Consider the following 21,657-nt stretch of genomic DNA (forward strand, 5'->3'; position numbering starts at 1 on the left):
TGAAATGTGCTGAAATGACACATTTTGTCTTTCTGTGATTCAGAGAAGTCTCACAAGCACTTACTAAAACATGGGTAACAGGATTGAGCATAGATGGCTTCCCAGCAAGTCATTCATATATGATTAGACTATGGATTTTCACTTGGGATCTGTTTGCTACATAAGATTTCTAGTAAAATTCACATTATCTCCAAGGAGGGTGGGTGGTTCAGAGCATACCGTGAAGGTGCAGATGGACACTCCTTTCTCTCCCACGCAGGCCCCCCGCTTGCTGCTCTCTTGCAGCTCCAAGGCAGTCTCCAGCACTGCTCTCAAGGCCGTCTTGCGGCCCGGTGAAACGGAGCCGTGGCTGCACACACAGCCCTCAGCTTCAGCCCTGCTTTGGGCGCCTTCCTCCTCTCCCACGGCAGCCGCTGGTCCCCATTCCTGCACCGTTCCTCTGCCTGGACAGGACAGGTTCTTTGGAGTTACACGGGGAACAGATCGGGCAGGGCCTTCTGGAGAGGAATGGCCACCAGGCCACGTCCCAAGCCCACCAAGCCCTTCAGCGGCCACCCGGTGCCTGCAAACCACATGAACCCTTTGCCTGCTGGAGTGAGCTGACACATCAAGCAGATTTTGGCCTTCATTTTGAGACAAAAGGCCACTGCTCCCGTCCCCAGTGTTACAGGGGTCAGAGAGGGCTCAAAATGGCCTCAAGGGACCTTTATGCCCGTCAGGACTCCCAGAGCCCCTCACGGGTGCCCACCATTTCTTTTCCCTTCACACAGACAGAATTGATTCTGTCCAAACTGGGACTGTTATTTTCCTTTTTGATCACTGCAAACAGACAAATGAAAATATTAGGATTCTCTTACGTATGTTTGTTTTCTTTTCCAGAGTCTTATGGGTAACAAAGTGACTTTTGCTGAATAATCCAGGAGGTCAGGGAGGCTGTTGGATAAGCACATTGGTTGGTTGGTTTTCAGGGTTTTTCCTTACTGAAGGTTGAGTGGCTCACCCCTTCTTTCATCCTTTCAGGTCATGGGGCTACACAGGGTTTTTTTAGTTTGCTGCTGATAGCACTGGATGAACGGACCACACAGTAGATCCTCTATACGCAAATCTGTCCCTAGCTTTTCACCTGATCATAGATTTTCTGGGGACTGCCAAGCTTGTTTGACTCCATTCCTTGAGGAGTGATGTACAGCCAGCTGCTGAACCTAACCAAATGTTCACTCTGTCCTCAGTGCATTGTCCCAGCTGGTCCTCAAGAGCCTCATTGTCCTATGCTGCATCTCGGCTATCGGGGGTTGTCCACTACTATAAGGCTGTGTTATTTGTGCCTGTTTTTTCAACACAAGCCACGGGTGCTGCTCTTCTTACACCCCTCTCATCATCAGCCATTGCAATGGTGTTTTCATAAACCTCCATAGTTTTTATCTGCTTGTCTTTGGCACCCTCCTGTTCCGTGTTGACTTTGCAGCACTTGCAGAAGCCACAACAGTGTTTCCCACAAAAGGCGAGCGAAGACATAATCATATTGTCCCAAGGCTCCAGGGAGTGCATCCAGATGGGAAGGAAATCCCAGTTTTGGAGCTTCTCGGGCAGCGAGTGTGGCTTCCTCGACTGCATAACGTTAATCACAACCACAGCAATACAAAGAGCAAGCAGGGGAAGGCAAACACCCAAAAGGACCGGCCAGCCTGCCAGGGATAGACCAAATACAAACAAAGGCAAGAGAAAGAAGCAGATGAGAAGATAAAATATAGCAAACCATCTGTACTTGGCTGTGATGTTGCCCAAGCTCTTGCTCATGCGGATTGGCAGCCGGGTAAAAGGCAGCGGGTAAAACAGAATAATCCCAGAGACGTTGAAGAAAAAGTGGCACAGGGCAATCTGGAAACAAAAACATCAGAGAAGCTCAGTAGTTAAAATGCCTTTAGAAACTCCTACCCACATAATAACAGGGACACTAAGACTCCTCAGTTTTCCTTCCCTTGCTCCCCTCTTCCTCTGCTCCCATCCTCAGTGCTATTTCACTGCAAGGCCTTCCCTAGCATGGAGCACAGATGCAGTAACACATCCTCCAGCTACAGACCCTGTGCCCACAAACAAGGCCCAGCATTTGGCAACAAGGCCAGCCTAAAGAGCATAACATATCTCGTGGCACCAGAGAGGTTAAATGCAGCTTGCAGGTGCAAGGAGAGGGTGTCAGAAATAAAGCTGACAAACCAAACAGCTATGAGGAAAAGTTCAGTGCGAGAGCTACAGGAGAACTGATGGGAAGCATAAATGAGATACTGCATTGAAGTTATTGAGAAACCTGGATTTTCCCCAAATTAGCTAACACTTGATAAGTATTTCAAGATTCTTTATGAAAAAAATAAGGGCCAACTTCAAAATTCGTTATAAAAAAGTAAATGCCCAGAGACAGCTATTTCCTCAAGCTTTCAGAAGTCACTCGGGATAAATAAGAGTATGTGAACTAAGCAGTAATTTCCCTGCTCCAATTACGTTATTTTCCTTCTCTAAATGTTATCAGAGTAAAGCAAACATGAAAGTGTACAGTCTTCATTTTCATAGTACATTATAAAAATAGCTGCTTATCACAAAATCTGAGCCTGATCAAGATAATATCTTCTCATGATTACATCTGTTTTATCTTGCCTGAGGACAATAAAATCATTACTATAATTTTCTTGCCATTTTTCCATGTAGGTCAATAGCTTTCATTGTGGCTATTAAAAAAAAAAAATTCAAAAGAACACTAAATTATCTTCACTCTTTGATGTAAAGGGTTCTTGTACTCAAATATTGCCTTCTACTTGGAATGATCTTTAAAGAACATAAATGGTGTCCAAGGCCAAGCTGCCTTCTTTCCTGACACAACAAGGAATCCAGAGAAATCTACTCAGAATTACAGTGAGAAAATAGGTGTCCCCATTCTCACTGCTACGTCTTGCCATCTTCACCTAGATGACCAGAGTCCCTATACAGGGTACAAACAGAGACAGGGCACTGAGAAGAAATCTTACAGAAATTACCAACTCAAATAGGGGATCTGCTAAGAAACCTGTCAGAAATGTGGGTGCTAAATCCCAGGTTGCAAAGAGCCTATGCTGAGGGGTCAAATGTCCAACCTTGTCTCATTTCTGAATGAATACATTAAAATCAATCCAAATTTATCAGAGTAAAATTTCACTATATATCAACAATCAATGAGTTCCCATTAATAGGACACACAAAATCAAACAAAATATCCATGTTCCAGTAGGGGATATTTGCAACAGAGCTAATTTTATCAGGTTTTTATCCAGAAAGGTCACAATTTTTAAATGAAGCCAAGGCAGTATTGGTTTATACTGACCTGCAATGAATATTTTAATGTACTTCCTGGACTTGCTAAAGCAGCAAGAATAGCTGTTGTGGTCGTACCAATGTTAGCTCCTAAGGTAAGGGGATAAGAGCGCTCAATGCTTATGACACCAATGCCTAGGAGAGAAAAAAAAACAGGTTTGAGTGGTTCTGGAACAAGAAGATAAAACACAAGGATAAAGAATACAATGTTGACAGATAGCTTACCAACAAGAGGTGTAATAGCAGACGTGAAAACAGAACTGCTTTGGACAATGAAGGTCATACCAGCCCCTGCAAGCATAGCCAGGTACCCAGCCAGCCAAGTAAATGGAAATGGAAAATCTAAAGGGGAAAAAAAAAAGGGGGGGAGAGGACATCATATTTAGAAGGTATTTAGAAAACATAGCAATTAAAATACTATTAAATATTTGAAATTGGTTTCTTCCCAGACTTCTACCACTGGACATACTTTGACATGAATATTTGGTAGACCTTTGTCCTCATCCAGAGTAGCAATTATGTCCTAAGGCAATCAAAAAACCCAGAAATGTTTCCATGGAGTTCAGCACAGTAAAGTTCCTTTCAAGTTCATTTAAAGTTAGAAGGCTTTAAGTGTCTAAAATGCCCTGGTTTTTGCAACCAGGCATCTGATAGACAAATCTGATCTTCAGAAAATACTGAAGAACCATCCTGAAAAAATCAGGTTATTTGTCATGATTACTTTCTACCCCTCTTTTACGATTCAGTCAGAACAAGAGAAGACCTAATAGGGACCATTTTGCTGCCCTCCCCATTTCTGTGAGCCCTCTCTTTTACCCCTGTCAGGGGTGCAGGTTTACAAGTCAGGACTGCTTTTCCCTGCTGCATTCTCTCAAAGGAGAATGAAGAGGCAGCTGAGTGAAAAAAGTGTCTACACAAGAGGTACTGCTGCTCAGTCAGAAAAGGCTCTTCTGGCTGCTCTGTCTTGCTCGCAGGAGCATTAGAGAGTGCAATAGAGCAAGTAAATGGAAATTGCTCAAAACCCTTCTTTCTCCAGCTTACTCTAGAAGAAGCTTGTAGGCTTTGTGCCAGATCAGGCAATCACAGAAATCCCTGCGCTATCTATTGAGAACAGGAACACTACAATTCTAAGAGCTAATGATTATACACAAAGAAATAGCCTGGACTTTGGTCTCTGCTGCTGTTAAACTGTTCCCATGCAGGATCAAGCTGTTAACTAATAGATTTTAAAAAGAAATGAAAAAACTCCCTGAGAAGAAATGTCTGGAGGGGAGGGATATATTTTGGTCTAACACAGCTTTCCTCAAACTATATCATGTGGCACCACACACGATGCCAATAAACATGCTCAGAGCCCATGCCAATCCAGAACACGAGCTTCGGATAGTTACCAGTGTTGATGGTCTTCTTGATAACACTCGCCACCTGCCCCTTAAGCACAGAGTTTAAGAGCTTAACGATCATCACCAAACAGGAGCACAGAACGAGCAGGGACAAGGCCAGAAGAATGAGACCAATGGCGAGATCAGGCAGGTTTGCTTCCGCAAAGAGATGCCGGCCTAGAAAAGAAAAGGAAAATGGATCAGCCTGGTCACCATCCTGTTTCCCACAGCACATGTGGGGATAAAGATATCCAAGAAAACCGCTCCAGCAAAGTAACCATAGCACCAAGGCACCTGAACAGCAGGAGTGACCTGATACTGAAGACCTCATTTACTGACACCTGGGAGCATGGAAACAGATCCAAGTGCAGCCAGATACAGTTATGGTCCCAGTAACTCCAGCTGTTCAAGTATAGTGGCGCACAGGCTGCTTTGACTGCACCCGCAGCTGTCCCACATATAATACAATCACCAACATACCTGTAAAGTAGTCTGCTAAAGACGTTAAAAAGTTGCATAACTCAGTAAAGACACCAAAGGAGAGTTAGTTCTACTACTTACATTTACTAATATATTCTGTTTCGGATATATTTTTGAGGGTCCACGTCAGGTTTCCTTCAGACCAGCAGAATTCAGGAAACGTGCAGTTTTCTGAAGGTGGAATTGTGACATTCTGCAGGGTCTAAAGATTGCCAGACAAAGCACATGGTTTAGTCACCTACATCCCTCCACTAAATGCTCAGGCAAAGTGCTCCTGGTTTTTCGCTGCCCTCAAACTTTCATAACTGCAGACAGATTCATAAGCAGGAGTATAACTAGATGGCACCACTTTAATAACAAGGCCACGTTTTTGCTGCAACCGCTGTAACAGAGGTTACCAGCCAGATATACTGGGAACAACACTGCTGAACTGGAGGCATCTTCAAGATGTATTTCATTGATTCCCTTTTCCACAAGTGGGGTAAAATCTGGGCACTGGCTGTGGACAGACATGTGCACTTTCCTCCTCTAGCTGGTGCAGAATGACCCAAAATGGGCAAAGTCTGGAGAAGAAGCAGTGTCCCCTGCAGCTTCAGCAAGGAGCCTGGTCACTGCCCTACCTGAACTCATCAGCCTTTGCAAACACAACAGAGTGTTGCTTCTTGCTGTCTTGACATTTTTCCAGATACTTTAGTTACAAAGCAGGTCAAAATGTTTATTTCTACACTAACAAAAAATAGAGGGAGGGCACAAATTTCTCCCGGTCCAATCACCCACCAAGTTCATGTCAAAAATGTTGGAGTTCCATGTGCTCTTGTAATTTCATTATGTGCCCAGGCAGCAGTTACATAGCCACAATACAAACAAATGCATAGAACCTGTATTTAACCAGCACTTCCTGCACCATCGCTTCTCTCCCAAGAGGGGCAGGAGCCAGCGAAGCTCAGCCTCGCTGTGAGGACACAGGCAGTGCCACGTGCTGTGTCCCCCGAGCTGAAATGCTCCTCTTCTCGGCTGGGTTCCCTGAGCACAGCTCTGTGTCCCTGCGACTCTGCTCGCCGCGCCAGCTGCCTCCCAAGGGCACCAGTGCTACCTCCCATTTAGCTGGCCATCTAGGTCATCATTCAATAGGAGTTGGGCTCCTCTAAAAACACATGCCCCTAATTTTAAGTTCTTGACTGCATGCCCTGAAGTATCTTTTGCCTTGGGACTTTAGGAGTTACATTTAAAGGCATAATAACAAGTGGAACAGCCTTCTTGGAGATCCACACGCTATTTAATGCTCTAATTGTTAGTTAGTGGAAGAACACAAACCTAACACCTTGCTCCATAGTCTTCCAAAATATGTATTAATGTCCATCCGAGCAACAGCTGCCTTCAAGCTATAGAGTTCCTTGGGTGAAGAACAACAGGATTTACCCCCACAAAGGCTTTCTAGAGGGCAGCTTTCCAAGAAAGCTGAAATAACTGAGTGCCAGCAGACCATAGTAACACAAATGCATTTAAAGCTGGTTAGATCAGAGAGGTGGTGAGTGAAACAAGATTTTGCTGCGGCCATATTACAGATTTTTTGCACTTTCAGTCAAAGCAGTAGGAGTATCAGGATTTCAAGGAACTTGGATTTGAAAGGAGTAAAAGGCTTCTTTCCAAAGTGCCAGTTCTGATAAGCAAGGGGCTGCATGGTACTAAAAGCAACCAGGTCATGCTCACCATTGGCATGACATGCCTGGTTTAAGTGAAGGAAAAACAACATTAAATTGTTTTCATTTTCATTCTTTTTTTCTGCTGAAAAAAAGAAAAAAAATACTCATTTAAAGATGTAAACTCACAATCCTATAATAAGACATGTGAACTACAGATTAGTAATATATTTTCCGAGGAGCTTAAAAAGTAATTTAACATAATACTCACCGTATTGGTTTCAGTTATACACCAGATCTTTACCAGGCTTTTGTTTTTTGCAGATTCATCATTTGTAGCAATTGCATTAATTACTGATTTATCAAGCTAAAATGGGGGGGAAAAAAAAGAAACATTATTCTAACTCACATCATGGATTTCTGTTCACCTCTGCTCAGATAACTCCCTGGGGAAGCAAGATGCCTGCTCAGCCATGCAAGGTGTGCACGACCATCTCTGTTGGTAGGCCTGCTGCACGACAGGTAGGGGATTTACCCAAAGAGAAAGGTCCTGCTCTGCATACACTAGCATTTATCTATGCCTCAGTCCCCTCAAATCACCTCCCACTTCACATTACTCACTCTGCACTGACATCTTTTCCATAACTCTAAGTGTTTACTTTCATTTTAGGAGCTGTGAGCAACTCTGGGCTCTAGTTGCCCCTCCTGACGGGTGAGAATTTCCCAAAGTTTCTGTGTCGTCTCCTCAAGGCCTGCAAAGATGATCTTGATGTGCTAAGGTATCTCAAATATCTGCCAATATCAAGGCAACAGGTTGACATGCCCTGTGTGTGCCTCCAATCTCAATTCCAAGCCCTCCTAGTTAAGCTTATCAGCATAAAGGTGAAATTTGGGGGAAGTAGAAACAGGATCCAAACGAAAAAATTCTATTTGCTAGTGAGCTTGAACCCAAAGGACACAGAGAAGTTTGGCTAACTGTAACAATGGAATAAGCAGTTTCAGGTGGATTGAGAAAGAGCGTACCTCAATGATGAGCTTTGTAAAAGGGTCTGTGATCACTTTTAGTAGCTCGGGGGCATCATCGCCACTTTCAAGGCGAAAGGACTCAACAATAACATTGGTGAGATGGAAAAGATAACCAGAAACAACCTCAATGGGCAGCAATGCAAACACAGCAAGCCAGTTGAAGAAATCATGGATTGTAGCTCCAGCAAAAGCCCTGCAAGAGGAAATTAAAACATAGAGTTGCTTTTAATTAAACAACATATGTGCAACATCAGGTGTGAGGGGGTTAGAAACCATGCAGGTGAGAAAGAAGCCCATCTCAACATGGGGATTATTTCATTTGGGGTCACAGAGGACAACAGTGGCTTTGTTAAAGAGCATTTTCTGCCTGAGATGCCCAAGTGAAAGAACCAGCCAAGAGACTGAAATAATATATACTAGAAAAGACAAAAGTAACCTGTAACAGAAGAGTGCCAAGACTATTGACTGAAGAAAGAAGTCATTGTAGAGCTGCCTTCTTGCTTTGCCTCTCGCCCCTTCCTGTTGCGTGCTTAATGCCTAACCAGGAGTTGCCCCAGGAGCTGTTCTCCCTGGCTGCACGCAGCAAGGTGCTCTTTGTAGCCCTCCCACGAGTTCCTGCACATCTCCCTCAGCTTCCGCTCCGTAGCCGCTTCCTCGGGGCCAGTCGTTCCCCTGTTCCTTGGTGGAATCTGCCTGATCATGTTTTACAATGTAACTCCTGAAACGAAGGGCGGTAAAGGAAGGGGAAGCACTCCCTGAAATACTAATCCTGTAGCTATGGCTCCCCATGCCAAGTTGCTCTAGGGGGAACATTCAGAGCAGGCCAGCAGAATTGACAATGCTACCACAGAGAAAATATTTTAATCATTGCTAGTCACCATTTCTTTGTTCCTTTTTTTTTGCTTCCCAAGTCCCAATAAGGCTACTCTGACACTGCAATTCAAGTGAGAAAGATGAGCAAAGTTAAAGATTCAGGACAATAAAATTCAGAAATACGCCTCTGGCTTGGTGTATTTCATGTGTCTGCTTGTGTCATGAATAACAAGGTACCAAAGTCTCACATCCCTCCCAAGTTTACTGCCTATCTCCAGCAAGCTATAAGCTCTCTCAGTACCAACGCCAAGCAACAATTTAAGAGTCGTCACTATGTATATTTAATAGCAGAAATGTTATTTCCCTGATCTTATCAGATCTTATCTTCTGTGAACTTCAAAATCTTAAAAATTCAAGGTCTCTCATCAAGACAGTAGTTAGGTCAAAATTAGTGTAATATTAACTTTCTGCACAATCCTCCCATAATAAAGAGATAATGAAAGATAAGTATAATAGTGGGACCAGTTTGAAAATTTACATTTCTGTGAGATCATATTAAAAATGGCAGACTCTTACATAAACACAAATCTTTAAAAGGAACCCAGTAGGCTTTTTTCAATTATATGAAGCCGAATGTCTATACAGCCTTATGCTTTGACTATAATGGCACATATGTGAGGAATAATGACAGCTTAGAACTTGCTATCCTTTCAAAGCTGACAGTTTATGAAGCAGAATATTACAGAATTGCCCTCATTATTCCTGATGGCAAAGCAAAATGGAACCATTTTTTAACCTCCATTGACATATGCTGTAAAACACTAAAGGACTTAAATTTGCTGTATTAACGTAGTCATTAAAGCCGATTTAGAAGTTTGCTTGCAACTTTTTCTAACTGGACATCTGAATTTCGAACAACAGAATGGCTGAATGGCTCCAACAGTGATGAGGAATACATAAGAATATCTGTTAAGGGGAAAGAAGTTCACTTCTCAGAGCTGGAGGTTAAGTACAGCACCTTCTGAATTCGTTCCTGTCCCCCGCTTGCATGAGTGCCACAATGGTGTTTGTGACCGAAGTGCCAATGTTCGCTCCCATGATGATGGGAATCGCCGATCGGACTGTCAGCACTAGAAAGCAGAAAAGGAACCTGTGAATGAGACAAATCAGAGCAGCAGCAAACTATTCGGTCCAGAAAATTAACATCATGAATTCACTTGATCCCAGTGGGATTAGGCACTCTGGTCCAGATACTTTTGCTTTAATCAAGCCCCTTGGGAAGGTAGTACCAGCCTGGTGTGGTTCCCTGAATGTGCAGCACATGGTTATCTCTTTTCACTGCATGGTAAGCAACCAGATTAAGAGAAAGTCTCTTCCTTTCCAGGCACTACCCTACTTACTGCAGAGTTTTGACATGATGCCACTAAAACACAGGACATTCAGTAACTGCTTCACAGGAGGAACATGTGCAGATACTTCCAGATCGAATGTGTTCAATGCCAAAGGATCCAATGCTTCTCATTACTATTATGGACACTCTTTTCTGCAGTACACTCATTTTTTTGTCCCCATTTTGATAGCAACAGCTGTGAAAATCCTTTCCTGCCGTCCCAACTCTTCTACTCAAAGCTCCTACAGTTTTAAGAAAGGTGGAGGTACACCCTGCACTGAGACCTATGGGTGATCTAAGAAGAGACCATAACTGGACTTACGTGTGGAGGACACCATGCTGACCACAATGGAAGAAGAAGTGCTGGAGCTCTGGACCATGACGGTCACTAGAACCCCTATCACCAGCCCTGCAACTGGGTTAGACAACACGGAGTCATCTTGAAAAATGTCCCCTGCTGCTTTACCTATGAAAAGACATTCTTAGAGTCAGGGAAGTGCCAGGTGAAGTTGTTCGAAATTAGCAGAGCATTTGATTAAAGAGCATCCAACCAATAAAATGATATGTGTGCAGCCATGCTCATCAGCTAAACGTTGGAACAAGGTGAGGTCGGCCAGGGATCCTAATCCAAGTCCAAAACTCAGCTCCCCCAATATCAGAGAATATTTTATATTCTTTCATTTCAGCAACTGAAAAAACCTCTAATGAGCTCTATGGAGAACTTAAGATAACTACCTCCATCAAAGGAAAGATGATAAAATTCAAGTACAGATTCAAATGCTATTACGGCTTTAATATTTTGGTTACTCTCAAAAACTCTTTTAATAATTCTGAATAATTCAGTTCCTATTTCTGTTTCTGTAGGGTTTTTTTGGTTCCAAAAATGTAGAATAACTGCACAGAAGCCCACATATTTCTCTGACTGCCACCTCTGAATCCATGAGCAAGATTTCACTCTTGGAAATGGGCAAATATAAGAATTACATTTCAGCAATCTTCATTTATAAAGAATTTTTGAGATATTTCAGTGTTGAATGCTTTGATCAAGGATCCATTTTCATATTTCTTCCTGTTGAAATGATTTTCACATGAGACAGATTTATGCACAGGTGTATTTGTGTGAACTATCACAAAAGTATCAGGAACTTCCTAAGAAGTTCAGGCCAATAATCCCTAATGTCAACAGCACTTTGGAATTTAAGAAACAAAGGCCTCTTTCAAGGAAGGTCAATCTTCAATCAGAAATACTTCCTTCTGAATCCATCTCTGCACATATAAATCTGTTAAGTATGTTGGTGAAGACAGATGCTTCTAATCTGGTTACTCAGATGAGATTTACTGTCTCATTCATAGCTTATTCTTGATATTTTAGAAGCATTTTCATACCTCCTACTAGTTGAAAAGCAGAGCTCAGCACGTCCAGGGAACACACGAATAAGTAGAGCAATCCAAGCAAGATAATAAACTTCCCTATCCCATACAACACACGAATGATTTTCCCTTTTCTATCCAATTCTGCAAAACAAATAAGTTAAACATAAAAAAATGTGTTTGATGTATCCAGCGTTCCCTCTAGAACAGTCTAGTGCTCCAAGAGAGTGTGTGGAGTCAAGGACAGCATTGCGACTCAGGTGCATGATTAAACCCAAAAGAATGTTGTTCTTAATCAATTTTTAACTAAAAACCCATTACAGTTAAAAGCTTTTGATATAATACAAAGGTTTTATGAAATCTGAGACTGACCCTTGGTTTTACACATCTATCTTAACTCAGTAAAGAAGAACTAGTGAGAGCCTGAAAATAAGATCATATCTCTTTTGGATTGTTTCCTGCACATTTTCTCAGGCTTTAAGTACAATAAGCCACATGATTTCCAGATTTTTCTTATCTGAGAAAATATAATATTTTACCAGTGACACAGAGAATGGAAAGCCCACACCTGAAAATCTGAGTGTTCAGATCTAAAATTCTGTTCTCCAGAATCTCTCCCTTCAGAAAAAAACTTAGACAAAGAGCAGAAATGATAGAAAAGAGAAGGTAACTTGTACACTGAGAAATGGCTACCTGACCACTTCACCCCAGTGTCCTGCAGTTCTGGCAGAGCCCATGGGTCCTCCTCTTCTGGCCTTGTCTCATCTATCAAGGCTATTGTGGAAAATGCAGGTTGAATTTCCCCTTTATTTCCATGTGAAGCTACGTTGCCTGATGAAATATGACACACATAAAGAAAGAATTAGTTATCTTCAATCTTCCTCCCAAACCTTAAACATCCCCTTGATGCCCACAGGCAAGCAGACGTTACCTTTATGATTTTCTCCCTCCTTTCCAGGCATGTTCTGGTTTTGCTTGGAAGAGTCCCCTATGTAGTTATTGCTTTCAGGCTTTTCCACCTCAGGCCAAGGAGCCATGATCTACAACTAAGAAAGCAGCACTCATTAAAACATGTGTGCAGGCAAAATACTGAACTCAAACAAAGTAGGCAAGAAACATGATTGTCTCTAAGAGAAAAAGAAATGGAGTGGAAACAATTTGGCCCTGAACTTGTTTTTTTTTTATTATTACTCTTGATGGGTTTTTTTCCCCTTTTTTTGTGAAATTGCTGTCTCTGTTATTTATGGAATCACACAGTTGATTTATACACAACTTACACAGTTTTTATAAATTATTTCCACCTCATGCTTGGATGTTTGTTTATTTTTAGCTGTCTTGAAAGCAAAGATTTCACCACTTTCCAAACTGTATTTCATTAGTTAGTGTTACTCCTTTCAGCAAAACCTCATAAGACTATTACTTTTTCCCATCCTCTGATTTTAACTGACCTCTTGCACCAAACTAGGAATCCAAAATACAATCCCTAGCAAACAAAGTTAGGCAATTCATCCCTGAATCCTTGTCCCATTTGGACCATGCATGCTAAGGATAAGATGGGCCATGCACACTAAAGATAAGATGGACCATGCATGCTAAGGATAATCTCGTTGCCCTTCCTGGTTCATTTCTGTGGTAACATAAAGGGAAAAGTTGAAGGAAGTCTTCACAATTTCAAGTGACTGTTGCCTGGATCCATGCTGAACAGCTGGACAAGAGAGTCACTAAAAGGGCAATGGCCACTTGGCAGCGTGCTGGAAACTCCCATGCTTGATGAAGGTGAAATAGCCACAGCATCAGGGAGAAACTTCTGGCTCCCCCATTCAGTGCAGGTTTTCTGCCTCTACCTCTACTTTCCTGAGGCTGTTTGAGCACGTTTGGTAAATATTGTCATGTGGCCAAATCTTGCCAGCCTAATAAAAGCACAAGTAAAAGCACACATAACAAATCTAGCCCAGGCACAAGCAAAGGAGGTTGTTATTTCTTGAACCAAAACCTGAAAGAGCCATGGTATTTACCTGGCCAAGTAAATCTAGCACTGACTGGACTGAACCAATGAGAAAACTTGTGTCCAGCCTCCCAGAGCCAGGGTTAGAGTGGGTGTCATGCTCCTGTAAACAAGGTTCAACTATGTTCAGCAGTCATTGTAAGGAAGTGCAATTAACCATTCATCTAATCATGATCTTTTATGTGGCTGCTGTTGAAAATGTTTTGCCTTTGCCCACATCAATAGCTACACGTCCTGCTCCTGCTTTCAACCTTAGCAGGGAGACATGTTGCAGACAAACATTCATGCCTTACCAAGCCGTTGATTTAGGGCCTCCACTGAGAAAAGGATTCCTCCCTTTCTACACTGTTAGGAAAAATCATTCTGGAATCCCATTTGCAAAAACTGTGCTTTTACACAGTCATTCCCAGTGACACACGATCCGTAGTAGCTCCAAAGATACAGAGAGGAAGATCGCAGACTAGATAGAAGAAAATCACTCTTACTTGTTTCAACAAGATTTTGCATTTGTTCTGAGCAAATTCTTACATTTTCATCTGTGCCAGAACAACATCTAAGCCCTACATGTGCCAGAACACCACAGTCTTGTTAAACAAGTTGAGTTTACATATGCTCAGCAATTTAAGAGCTCCATATAAAAATAACTGCTCGGCATAAGTGCAAAACAACCATGAAAACGCATTGGAAGTTCAGATGTGAAGTTGCATTGGAAACATATTTCCACCATGGAGAAACACAGAATATCCTGAACAGTGCCTGCCTGGGAGATGGCAGAAGCTACTTGGACAGCTCTTCTGTTGCATTTATATTCAGTGTGGAAACGAAGGGTTCAGCCTCCGTGATTACAGAATGGAAATGAAACTGATGCACTTGGTAGAAAACAAACAGCTTCAAAGTTTCAGCAGAACTACCATTCCGTCTCCAAAATAAATTCTCCTCATTCAAGAATCTGGCAATGCATATTTTCATAAGGGTATCTCGTATTGCTGAAGGGCTCAGGATCCAACAGGTACGTGGTTTTTGTTACTGTTGTTCTTGTTTTATGCATTAAATACACTGGAATGGGACTCGAGCACCTCTACAAAGGAAGCAGGTGTTTTTAAAGTACATGTATAAAACTGTTCATACGGGTCCTAGCCAAGGTCTGCTTGGCAAGGCAGACTTGAACACCAGAGGTCCTAACAGTATTTGCCTTGTGTGCCTGGGCTTGCAGCGGGGTTGCTGTTCTGTGTGACCGGTATCAAGGACTGCTGAACCACACAGATCCTTGAAGTGCTAGTGAACTGCCAACCTTCTACAGATCCCAGGTCTTGTTAATTGAACCAGCTGAGGAGATAATTTACAGCCACCTGATATGCTGGCAGTTAAAAGTCTTGACCCTAGCCACTTACTGTTAATTAATCTCCACACTACGAGATAATCCACATTCTGCAATTTTTCCATCAGGGAATTTTTCTTGTCCCAAAGAGAGACATTGATGTTTTGAGAAAAATATTGATAAGTAAACTGGGATGCTGCAGCAGAGCAAAGCCGTGGGACAACAAAGGTACCTGCACCAGTTCCTGGCCCCTCGTATCAGCTGCCACTTTAGAAGGGCAAACGTGAGGCCCCGTATGGAGCACCATGCATGAGAGAGGGCACTCTGCAGGACAGAAGTCGCTGTGCAAAAGGCAAGAGGAAAGGGACCCGAGAGGACAGCCCTGGCTCTTCCTGGGCACTGTGGACACAACTATGCAGCGAGGGAACCTGTTGGGGGCAGGCACAGGGTGGGCTGGTGTCTGCCCTCCGTGCGGAGCGGTGGGACGCACAAAGCGGGACACACGGGCGGAGCGGGGAGGCTCGGCTCCGGCTCATCCCTGGGAGCATCCACCTGCTCGGGCATGTGCTGAAACGGGAGCAGCTTCCTGCTGCCAGCGGCGGGTCAAACTGTGCTATGCATATTGCAAGGCACTGAAAGGTAACGCCCGGGCGGGCTGTAACCGGGCCTCGCGCAGCGCCTCGCGCAGCGCAGCCGCCTGCGCCTCCTTCCCCTGCAAGTATTGTCTTTCCTTCGGAAAATGCTAACGGCCCATGACATCCTTTCTCCCGAGGAAAGAAACCAAAGCTCCCGAGAGGGAGGAAAAAAGAAAGCAATGGAACTCGGGCTAGGGAGGAAAGGGCGAGATACAAAGTGGGAGCCGAAGTGGGCTCTCATGAGTTTTATAGTCATTCTCTCACGGTCACATTCTTGCGAGCTGAACTCCTGGGGAATTATGTGAGCAACACTAGGTATCATCCAGCTATCCCATTCTGCCTCCCCCGGTGACTCACTGGGCTGTTACAACATTTTCTCTGTTGTAGGGCTGGGCTTCCTGTGCTTTTAAGCCTCACCTGAGAAACAACCATAAATCTCTTAATTTTGCTGGACTTCTTAACAGAGCGAGCACCATCTGCAGTGTCTGCATGGCATTGTTTGCACCCCTCCAGCCGTGACAGCTCGCCGAAAGGGCGACTCGCGTCTGGAATACGCAGCACGAAGCAGTAAGCCCTAAAGAAATCCAACTGCTAGGGGAACAGGCAAGGTGAAATCAGGATGAAATAAAATTTCTGGAGAAAACAGCACTATTCTCACATACAGCTGGCAATAACTGCAAACAGCAGCGTGACCATGCAGGCAACTGGATTTTTTTTCCAGGTTGCTCAAGCAGTCCTGAGCCGAGTTTCGGTTCCAGCCAGACTCCTCTCTTCTCCTCTCTCTTCCTCCCCGTCCCGTCTCGCGGAGTTTCTACACATGCACATCCCTCTCTTGCCATTCACTACTCTGTTACAGACTTCATGTTAAAAGGGGATTTATCAACTGATTTGATATCCAGCTTTACAAATTGGCAAGTAGAAATATTTATCATGTATACTTTATAGAAGCAATACATAGCTACATAGCATTCCTTCTTATGCACACATTAAAGACATATTGATTTTTTCCTCAATACACATTATTTCATACACAGAAACAAACTATGTGGAGAGGAGAAGGAAGAGATTCTTAGCCAGCATGAATTAATTTAGTTCCTTTATACCAGCTGACAATTTTGCTGTCAAGAACCTGTTCCTTTGCAGCCACAAAGCTCCAAGTGCAAAGGAACAGGTAAGAAGTTAAATAAATACCAGCAATAATTCAGCCTTGCTAGAAGTAAGTTTTGTCTTTGCTCTGGCACAAGAGCCAGAGCCTTGAGGCTATTTCTCTGAGTAAGTTAACAGTCTTACCCAGGATGTAAACGGCCACCTAACGTGGCAGTTAAGGAAAAAATAGCTGCATAGAAGCTAGAGTAGTAAGTATTGTACTCACTGTTTATGCCTTCTGATCCTTGAGACTTCTTTCTCACAAGCCTGAATCTAACACATGGCAAAACTAAAAACATAGATAAAACAAAGAAAACACATTTCTAAGCTAGGGCAGACAGCAAACAAATCCCAAACATTAATTCTTGTGTTCACAAAGAAGCAAAGCACCAGACACTGCCTGTTGCAACCCCAAACTGAAAATATATCAATGAACTACTTGAAATGTCTAGTGGGTATTTATGACAAAACAAAAGTAACATTTTTAGAAGAAAATAAAGAAGTTCCCAGTAAAATAAATAAATCAAACATCTACTCCATCCCTGACATGAAACCCATAGTAAAAAAAAAATCTATAAAAGAAAAAGTAATGACATTAAAACGACTTACTGATCACATGGAAGAGCTGCTAATAAAAGTTACTGAGATACCAGTTGATTCCTGCTTCCTGCCACGTTAGTTGAGCTAAGCACATTAGACTAATGTATTCCTTCTCCCGCAGTGTATCAAACCAAATTAGCATAAGAAAATGTTTCCATCAAGAATAGCCCGAGCCTGCAATAGTGCTGCACATAGACATTACACACTATCTATGCTAACACACCAACTGGCAGTATTTCCTTCCAATAATGTTTCATTAATCATATCCTAGACACTTTCCAGTATCCAATACCACTGAATACTATGACTGAAAATCTCACTGCATTCTAATCCAAACATTAGTTAAAACAACACTTTTTTATGTTATAGGCAGTTACTTTATCTCTGCAGTTAATATATTTATTTCCTTTGTAGTAAACTACAGAAATAAATCTAGTTATTCTAATCTAGTTTGTATAAATCTGGTCCTTGTTAAAAATATTTTTCTAAAATCATGTGTGCAGTATGTTTTTTTATGAAATCCTTAAAATGTAAGTGCAGATGAAGAATACAAGCTGAAAATGCTGACAGCTGGATAACATTTCACTTGCCACTCCAGCTCCCTGCATTAGCTCTCACTGCTGCCACTTCTAGAGCAGCGAAAGCTGAGTTCTAGGTACATAACCCAGACGAGTTTTTTTTTTTTTTAATAAATAAAAAGCAAACAAACTTCATTTTAGTTGTTTTACTTACCACGTCTTTCTTCCCAGGCAATGGAGTGAATGGATCAGCTGGGCAGCCACTGAGACCTGCAATATATATAGACAGGTGTTGAGCAAAGTCTGCTTTCATCACTACATACTAACATTCCTATTTTACAGTCCAGAGGCACTGCCTACCTGCAGCTTGATGATCACAATCAACCTTTTTTTAGCAGGAGTGGGCAGCAACCAAGAGTGATAAAACTACCGGCTCTTTCACACTTATCACGTTCTAGGAACTGTCCCATCAGCAATAAATAAGAGTTACTAACGTGTTCATGAGAGTGCTATGGAATAGGTTGTTCCAGCCTAAAAAAACGCCGTCTGCCTGATCGTTCAATAATCTTTTTTTTCCCCAATAATAAGTTTCAAAAAAATATTTTGCAACCTCAAAAGTCTTTCAAAAGGCTGCAAGGAAGATGCAATACTGTCATTTGTCTCTTCAAGTGTCTATTAACCTGCCTAAGGAGAGAAGTGAAGGAGAATCAGATAAAGAGCAGCGTAAGTAGGAAACACGTAAGAACTCCTCTCGGCACAGAGGATGGAGTTTCATTCTTATCAGTGCCCGGTGTTTACAATTAAGGAGAGCTCATTAGCATTTTGGCTTTCTGTGGCTCTCCTCCTAAATGAGATTTAACGAGCACCTTTGGCGATTGCATTCAGAACGCTAACAAGGAAGAGGACTGTCCGATAAACAGATAGGTTATCCAATAAATGGGTATGATATTACAGAGTAGTTCCCCCAAAAGGGGCTGGCATTGCTGGCTGGGCGCTTGGGGGGCTGTGCAGGCGCCGGGGCTTTTTCCTCGTTGAGCCTGCGCTGTTTCAACAGGCCCTTGTACCTCCGGGACACGCCGTGGAGCAGCAGCTTGCTCAGCAGCTCCGCAGGGCCGCGTGCGCGGGCGGGAGCGCGGCGAGCAGGGCCCCGCGGCCCGGGCTGACTCACACGTCCCGTGGCGCAGCCAGCAGGTTGGCTGCCGCCTGGGGACGCTCCATGAGCCCATCCGCAGGCTCCTCGTGTGCGACCACCCGGCAGCTCTTGGCCTCCGTTGGGGTGGCGCTGGAGCGGGCAGAGCTGCCTGCTGAGCAGGAGCCACGCTCTCTCTCGTGCCAGGCTGGGAGGGGTGCCCGAAAGCGAGCCCGACGCCCACCAGGGTCAGCTCTCGTAACCAAAACGCACTTCTGTGTCACACACAAACCAGCGGTTCCTACGGAGGGAACGTGACGAAGTCCGTACCCGCGAATCCGTGTGTTGCTCCGAGCCGCGGCCTGTCCCGCTGCGAGCGCCCGCGGGTGGGAAGGTTATGGGACACACACGGTGCGGCTCGGCTGGCCCGCCGTGAGGATGTGCATGTCACACGCCAGGCCGGCCCGGTCCCTCCGTGAGCCACCGGCCGTGCTCATTGCCGGGACACAGGGATAGGTGCCACCAGACTCAAGAGCAGGGCCGACGAGGTTGAAGTCCTCCCCAGGCCCGCTGAGCTGCCATGCAGGGTGCTGCCTTCACGGGTAGGAAAGGACTCAGGAGACCTGCTGCTAACGAGGAATAACCCAGTGCTGCCCCCACCCCCTTCCCTGGACAGGGAGCATTTAATAAGACAACACAAGCAAGCACATTTCAGGGGTCACGGTTTCCTATCACGGAGTTGCTGGATTACTCTGCAGCTACTTTGCGTCAATCTGTGTCAGCCTAAAACCCATCTGAGATAGTTTAGGATTTAGCAGGAGATGCACTTGCAGAAAATGGCTCAACACGAATGAGAAAGAATTCCTGGCATTTGTAAATTCTGAGAGGTGAACTCTGGCCACTCGCTCACCCGCTGCAAGAAGTGATAGCGCAGACAAGGAGCATCTCCCGCCAAAGATCTCTGTGCTACAAAGTGCTACAGGCTCCCTTGCAGCTTGCACATCATCCCGCCCCACTCATCTCCAAGAACCAGGTCCTGAAACAGAAAATCAAAGGTATCCTATAGACAATTAAAAGAAATAAAAGAAATAAAAAGAAATGCCCATGTATCCTGCAAAAGGACAAGATCAGCCCAAGAAATACATACATTAACAGTAATATTCACATGATCAAGTCTGTTCTTTTAATAACTGTAAAATACAGCATGCATTAGCAAGATGTTCAGCTAATTTCAGATGATTTCAGATAATTTCTCTCACTGTTCAATTTAATTTTCAATGTTCTACAAATGTTCCAGGTAATACACAAGGTGTCTCAAGGTGCTGGAACTCTAAAAACCAACTACACAGCTCTTATTGAAGGGCCTGTGCTTGGAAATTACACTGCCCCTTTTAACTTGCTTACAGACCTTGGCCAAATCTGCCAATTGTGTGTGCGTGTGGTTTAAATTAGCCTTTTCTTCTTCTAAATATGTAACACCACAAAGAACTGATCGTAAAGAAAGAGATGGTGCTGATTTCAATATGATTTACAGCTGGAACAGTAACTTGGTTAAAGAGCTGCCTCTAATCAGCTGAGAACATCTTCCTTGTTCAATTACCTGGAAGAATTTAGGCCCTAGTTTTTGGTAGCTTCTGGAAAGTTCGCTCCATTGAAATGTTTTAACAGTACAGCTTACCAATGAAAAAGCCCAGTGAAATATCAGTTCCACATCCATATACATCTGGGTATGTAGGAAGGATCAGTATTTGTAGCACTGTATGGGACACTTTGATTTCATGTCAGAGTGTAAATGACACAACTTTGTTGTTGATTCATCCATTTATTTTCCATTAAGAAGCCTAAGTTTGACTTTGAAGCTTGAATGGCTACAAGGGAAATGTCTGAGTACTCCTCTGTTTCAGGTGGGTATAGCTGCAATGTGGTCCCAGATCACGGTTTTTCTTTTTTCTTTTTTTTTTTCCCCAGTGTTTCTACTGTACTCAGAAATAATAACCCCAGGACTGTTTTGACATCAGTGGGAAAACACAGAATTTGTGGATAAAGAACCTGAATCCCATCACAAAGTACTGTGCTAGAATCATATTCATTTCATTGTCTCTCACATAAAGATACGTCAAATAATTAGTGGGGTGGTTGTAGTTAACTTGCTTTCCAAGCTGAGTAATGAAAAGGTCAGAAAGAGGCTGAATGCATCAGTGTCTGTACCAGGAAGGGGATATAAGACCTCAAGTGATGGAGTCAGGAAGAGAAAAGCCACAGGAAGGGCTTTTATAGGTAAGAATGGAAAGAAATATTTCAAAATATGAAAAATAGCATTTATGTAGGAATAAGATGGTCAACAATGTTAGACAGGGGGATGTGTTTGAATGGAAAGAGGCACAGTTTGGTTTTCTGCTCACTGAGCAGTCCCTGGGTGTTAGAGCCAGTTTGTTCTCCTCACAACCCTGGCCCCACAGGTCCCTGTCAATGAGCATTTTGCTGGACCCTCTCCCACCCCACCAGAAGCACAAGCCAGGGACACAGCACCTAGTGGGATTTGGTCACATCCACACAGGTATTTTTGCCACTAAAGACAAAAATGAGGGATGTTTCTGTTCTGCTTGGACGGTTTTGTTTCAGCTTCCCATTCATCCAGGATATCGGTACCCATCTCAGGGTTCATCCAAACGCCCAGGACTGATGCTTCGAGCTGACAGTGGACAGAAAAACATATACTAAAACGCGACACATGCGAAGCAGCACCAGCACTGGTCTGAATTTGCTTTCAGTAAGAATGCCAAAAAATATGGATTATATCACCCACTTCAAAAACTAAAGCCCAGACAGAATTCCATTTTTTTTTTATTATCATGAGGCTCAAAA

The 21,657-nt window shown here is 43.4% G+C and overlaps 1 protein-coding gene across 1 annotated transcript; it reads right to left on the reverse strand.

The window, feature by feature from the left end:
* Window positions 1-850: 850 nt before the first annotated feature.
* Window positions 851-12,487, reverse strand: SLC34A2 (solute carrier family 34 member 2). Its single transcript, XM_026037708.1, has 12 exons — window positions 12,373-12,487; window positions 12,135-12,272; window positions 11,457-11,585; window positions 10,393-10,536; window positions 9,699-9,810; window positions 7,865-8,060; window positions 7,113-7,208; window positions 5,283-5,403; window positions 4,731-4,898; window positions 3,565-3,681; window positions 3,350-3,474; window positions 851-1,878 (listed from the first exon to the last, which is right to left on the reverse strand). Exons 1-12 carry the CDS (start codon window positions 12,476-12,478, stop codon window positions 1,303-1,305), a joined length of 2,028 nt encoding a protein of 675 aa, XP_025893493.1. The 5' UTR covers window positions 12,479-12,487; the 3' UTR covers window positions 851-1,302.
* Window positions 12,488-21,657: the final 9,170 nt, after the last annotated feature.

This window comes from Nothoprocta perdicaria, unplaced genomic scaffold (genome assembly GCF_003342845.1).
Source record: "Nothoprocta perdicaria isolate Ctin4 unplaced genomic scaffold, notPer1 scaffold_2, whole genome shotgun sequence".
NCBI classification, from domain to species: domain Eukaryota; kingdom Metazoa; phylum Chordata; class Aves; order Tinamiformes; family Tinamidae; genus Nothoprocta; species Nothoprocta perdicaria.

What these genes read in the sequence shown, in the direction of transcription:
- SLC34A2 (XM_026037708.1), bottom strand. Translation starts at nt 12,478, where the DNA reads ATGGCTCCTTGGCCTGAGGTGGAAAAGCCTGAAAGCAATAACTACATA. An exon ending in GGAGGGAGAAAATCATAAAG is followed by an intron (nt 12,273 to 12,372) that starts GTAACGTCTGCT and finishes ATATTTCATCAG; the next exon opens with GCAACGTAGCTTCACATGGA. An exon ending in AACAGAATATATTAGTAAAT is followed by an intron (nt 4,899 to 5,282) that starts GTAAGTAGTAGA and finishes TTTCTTTTCTAG; the next exon opens with GCCGGCATCTCTTTGCGGAA.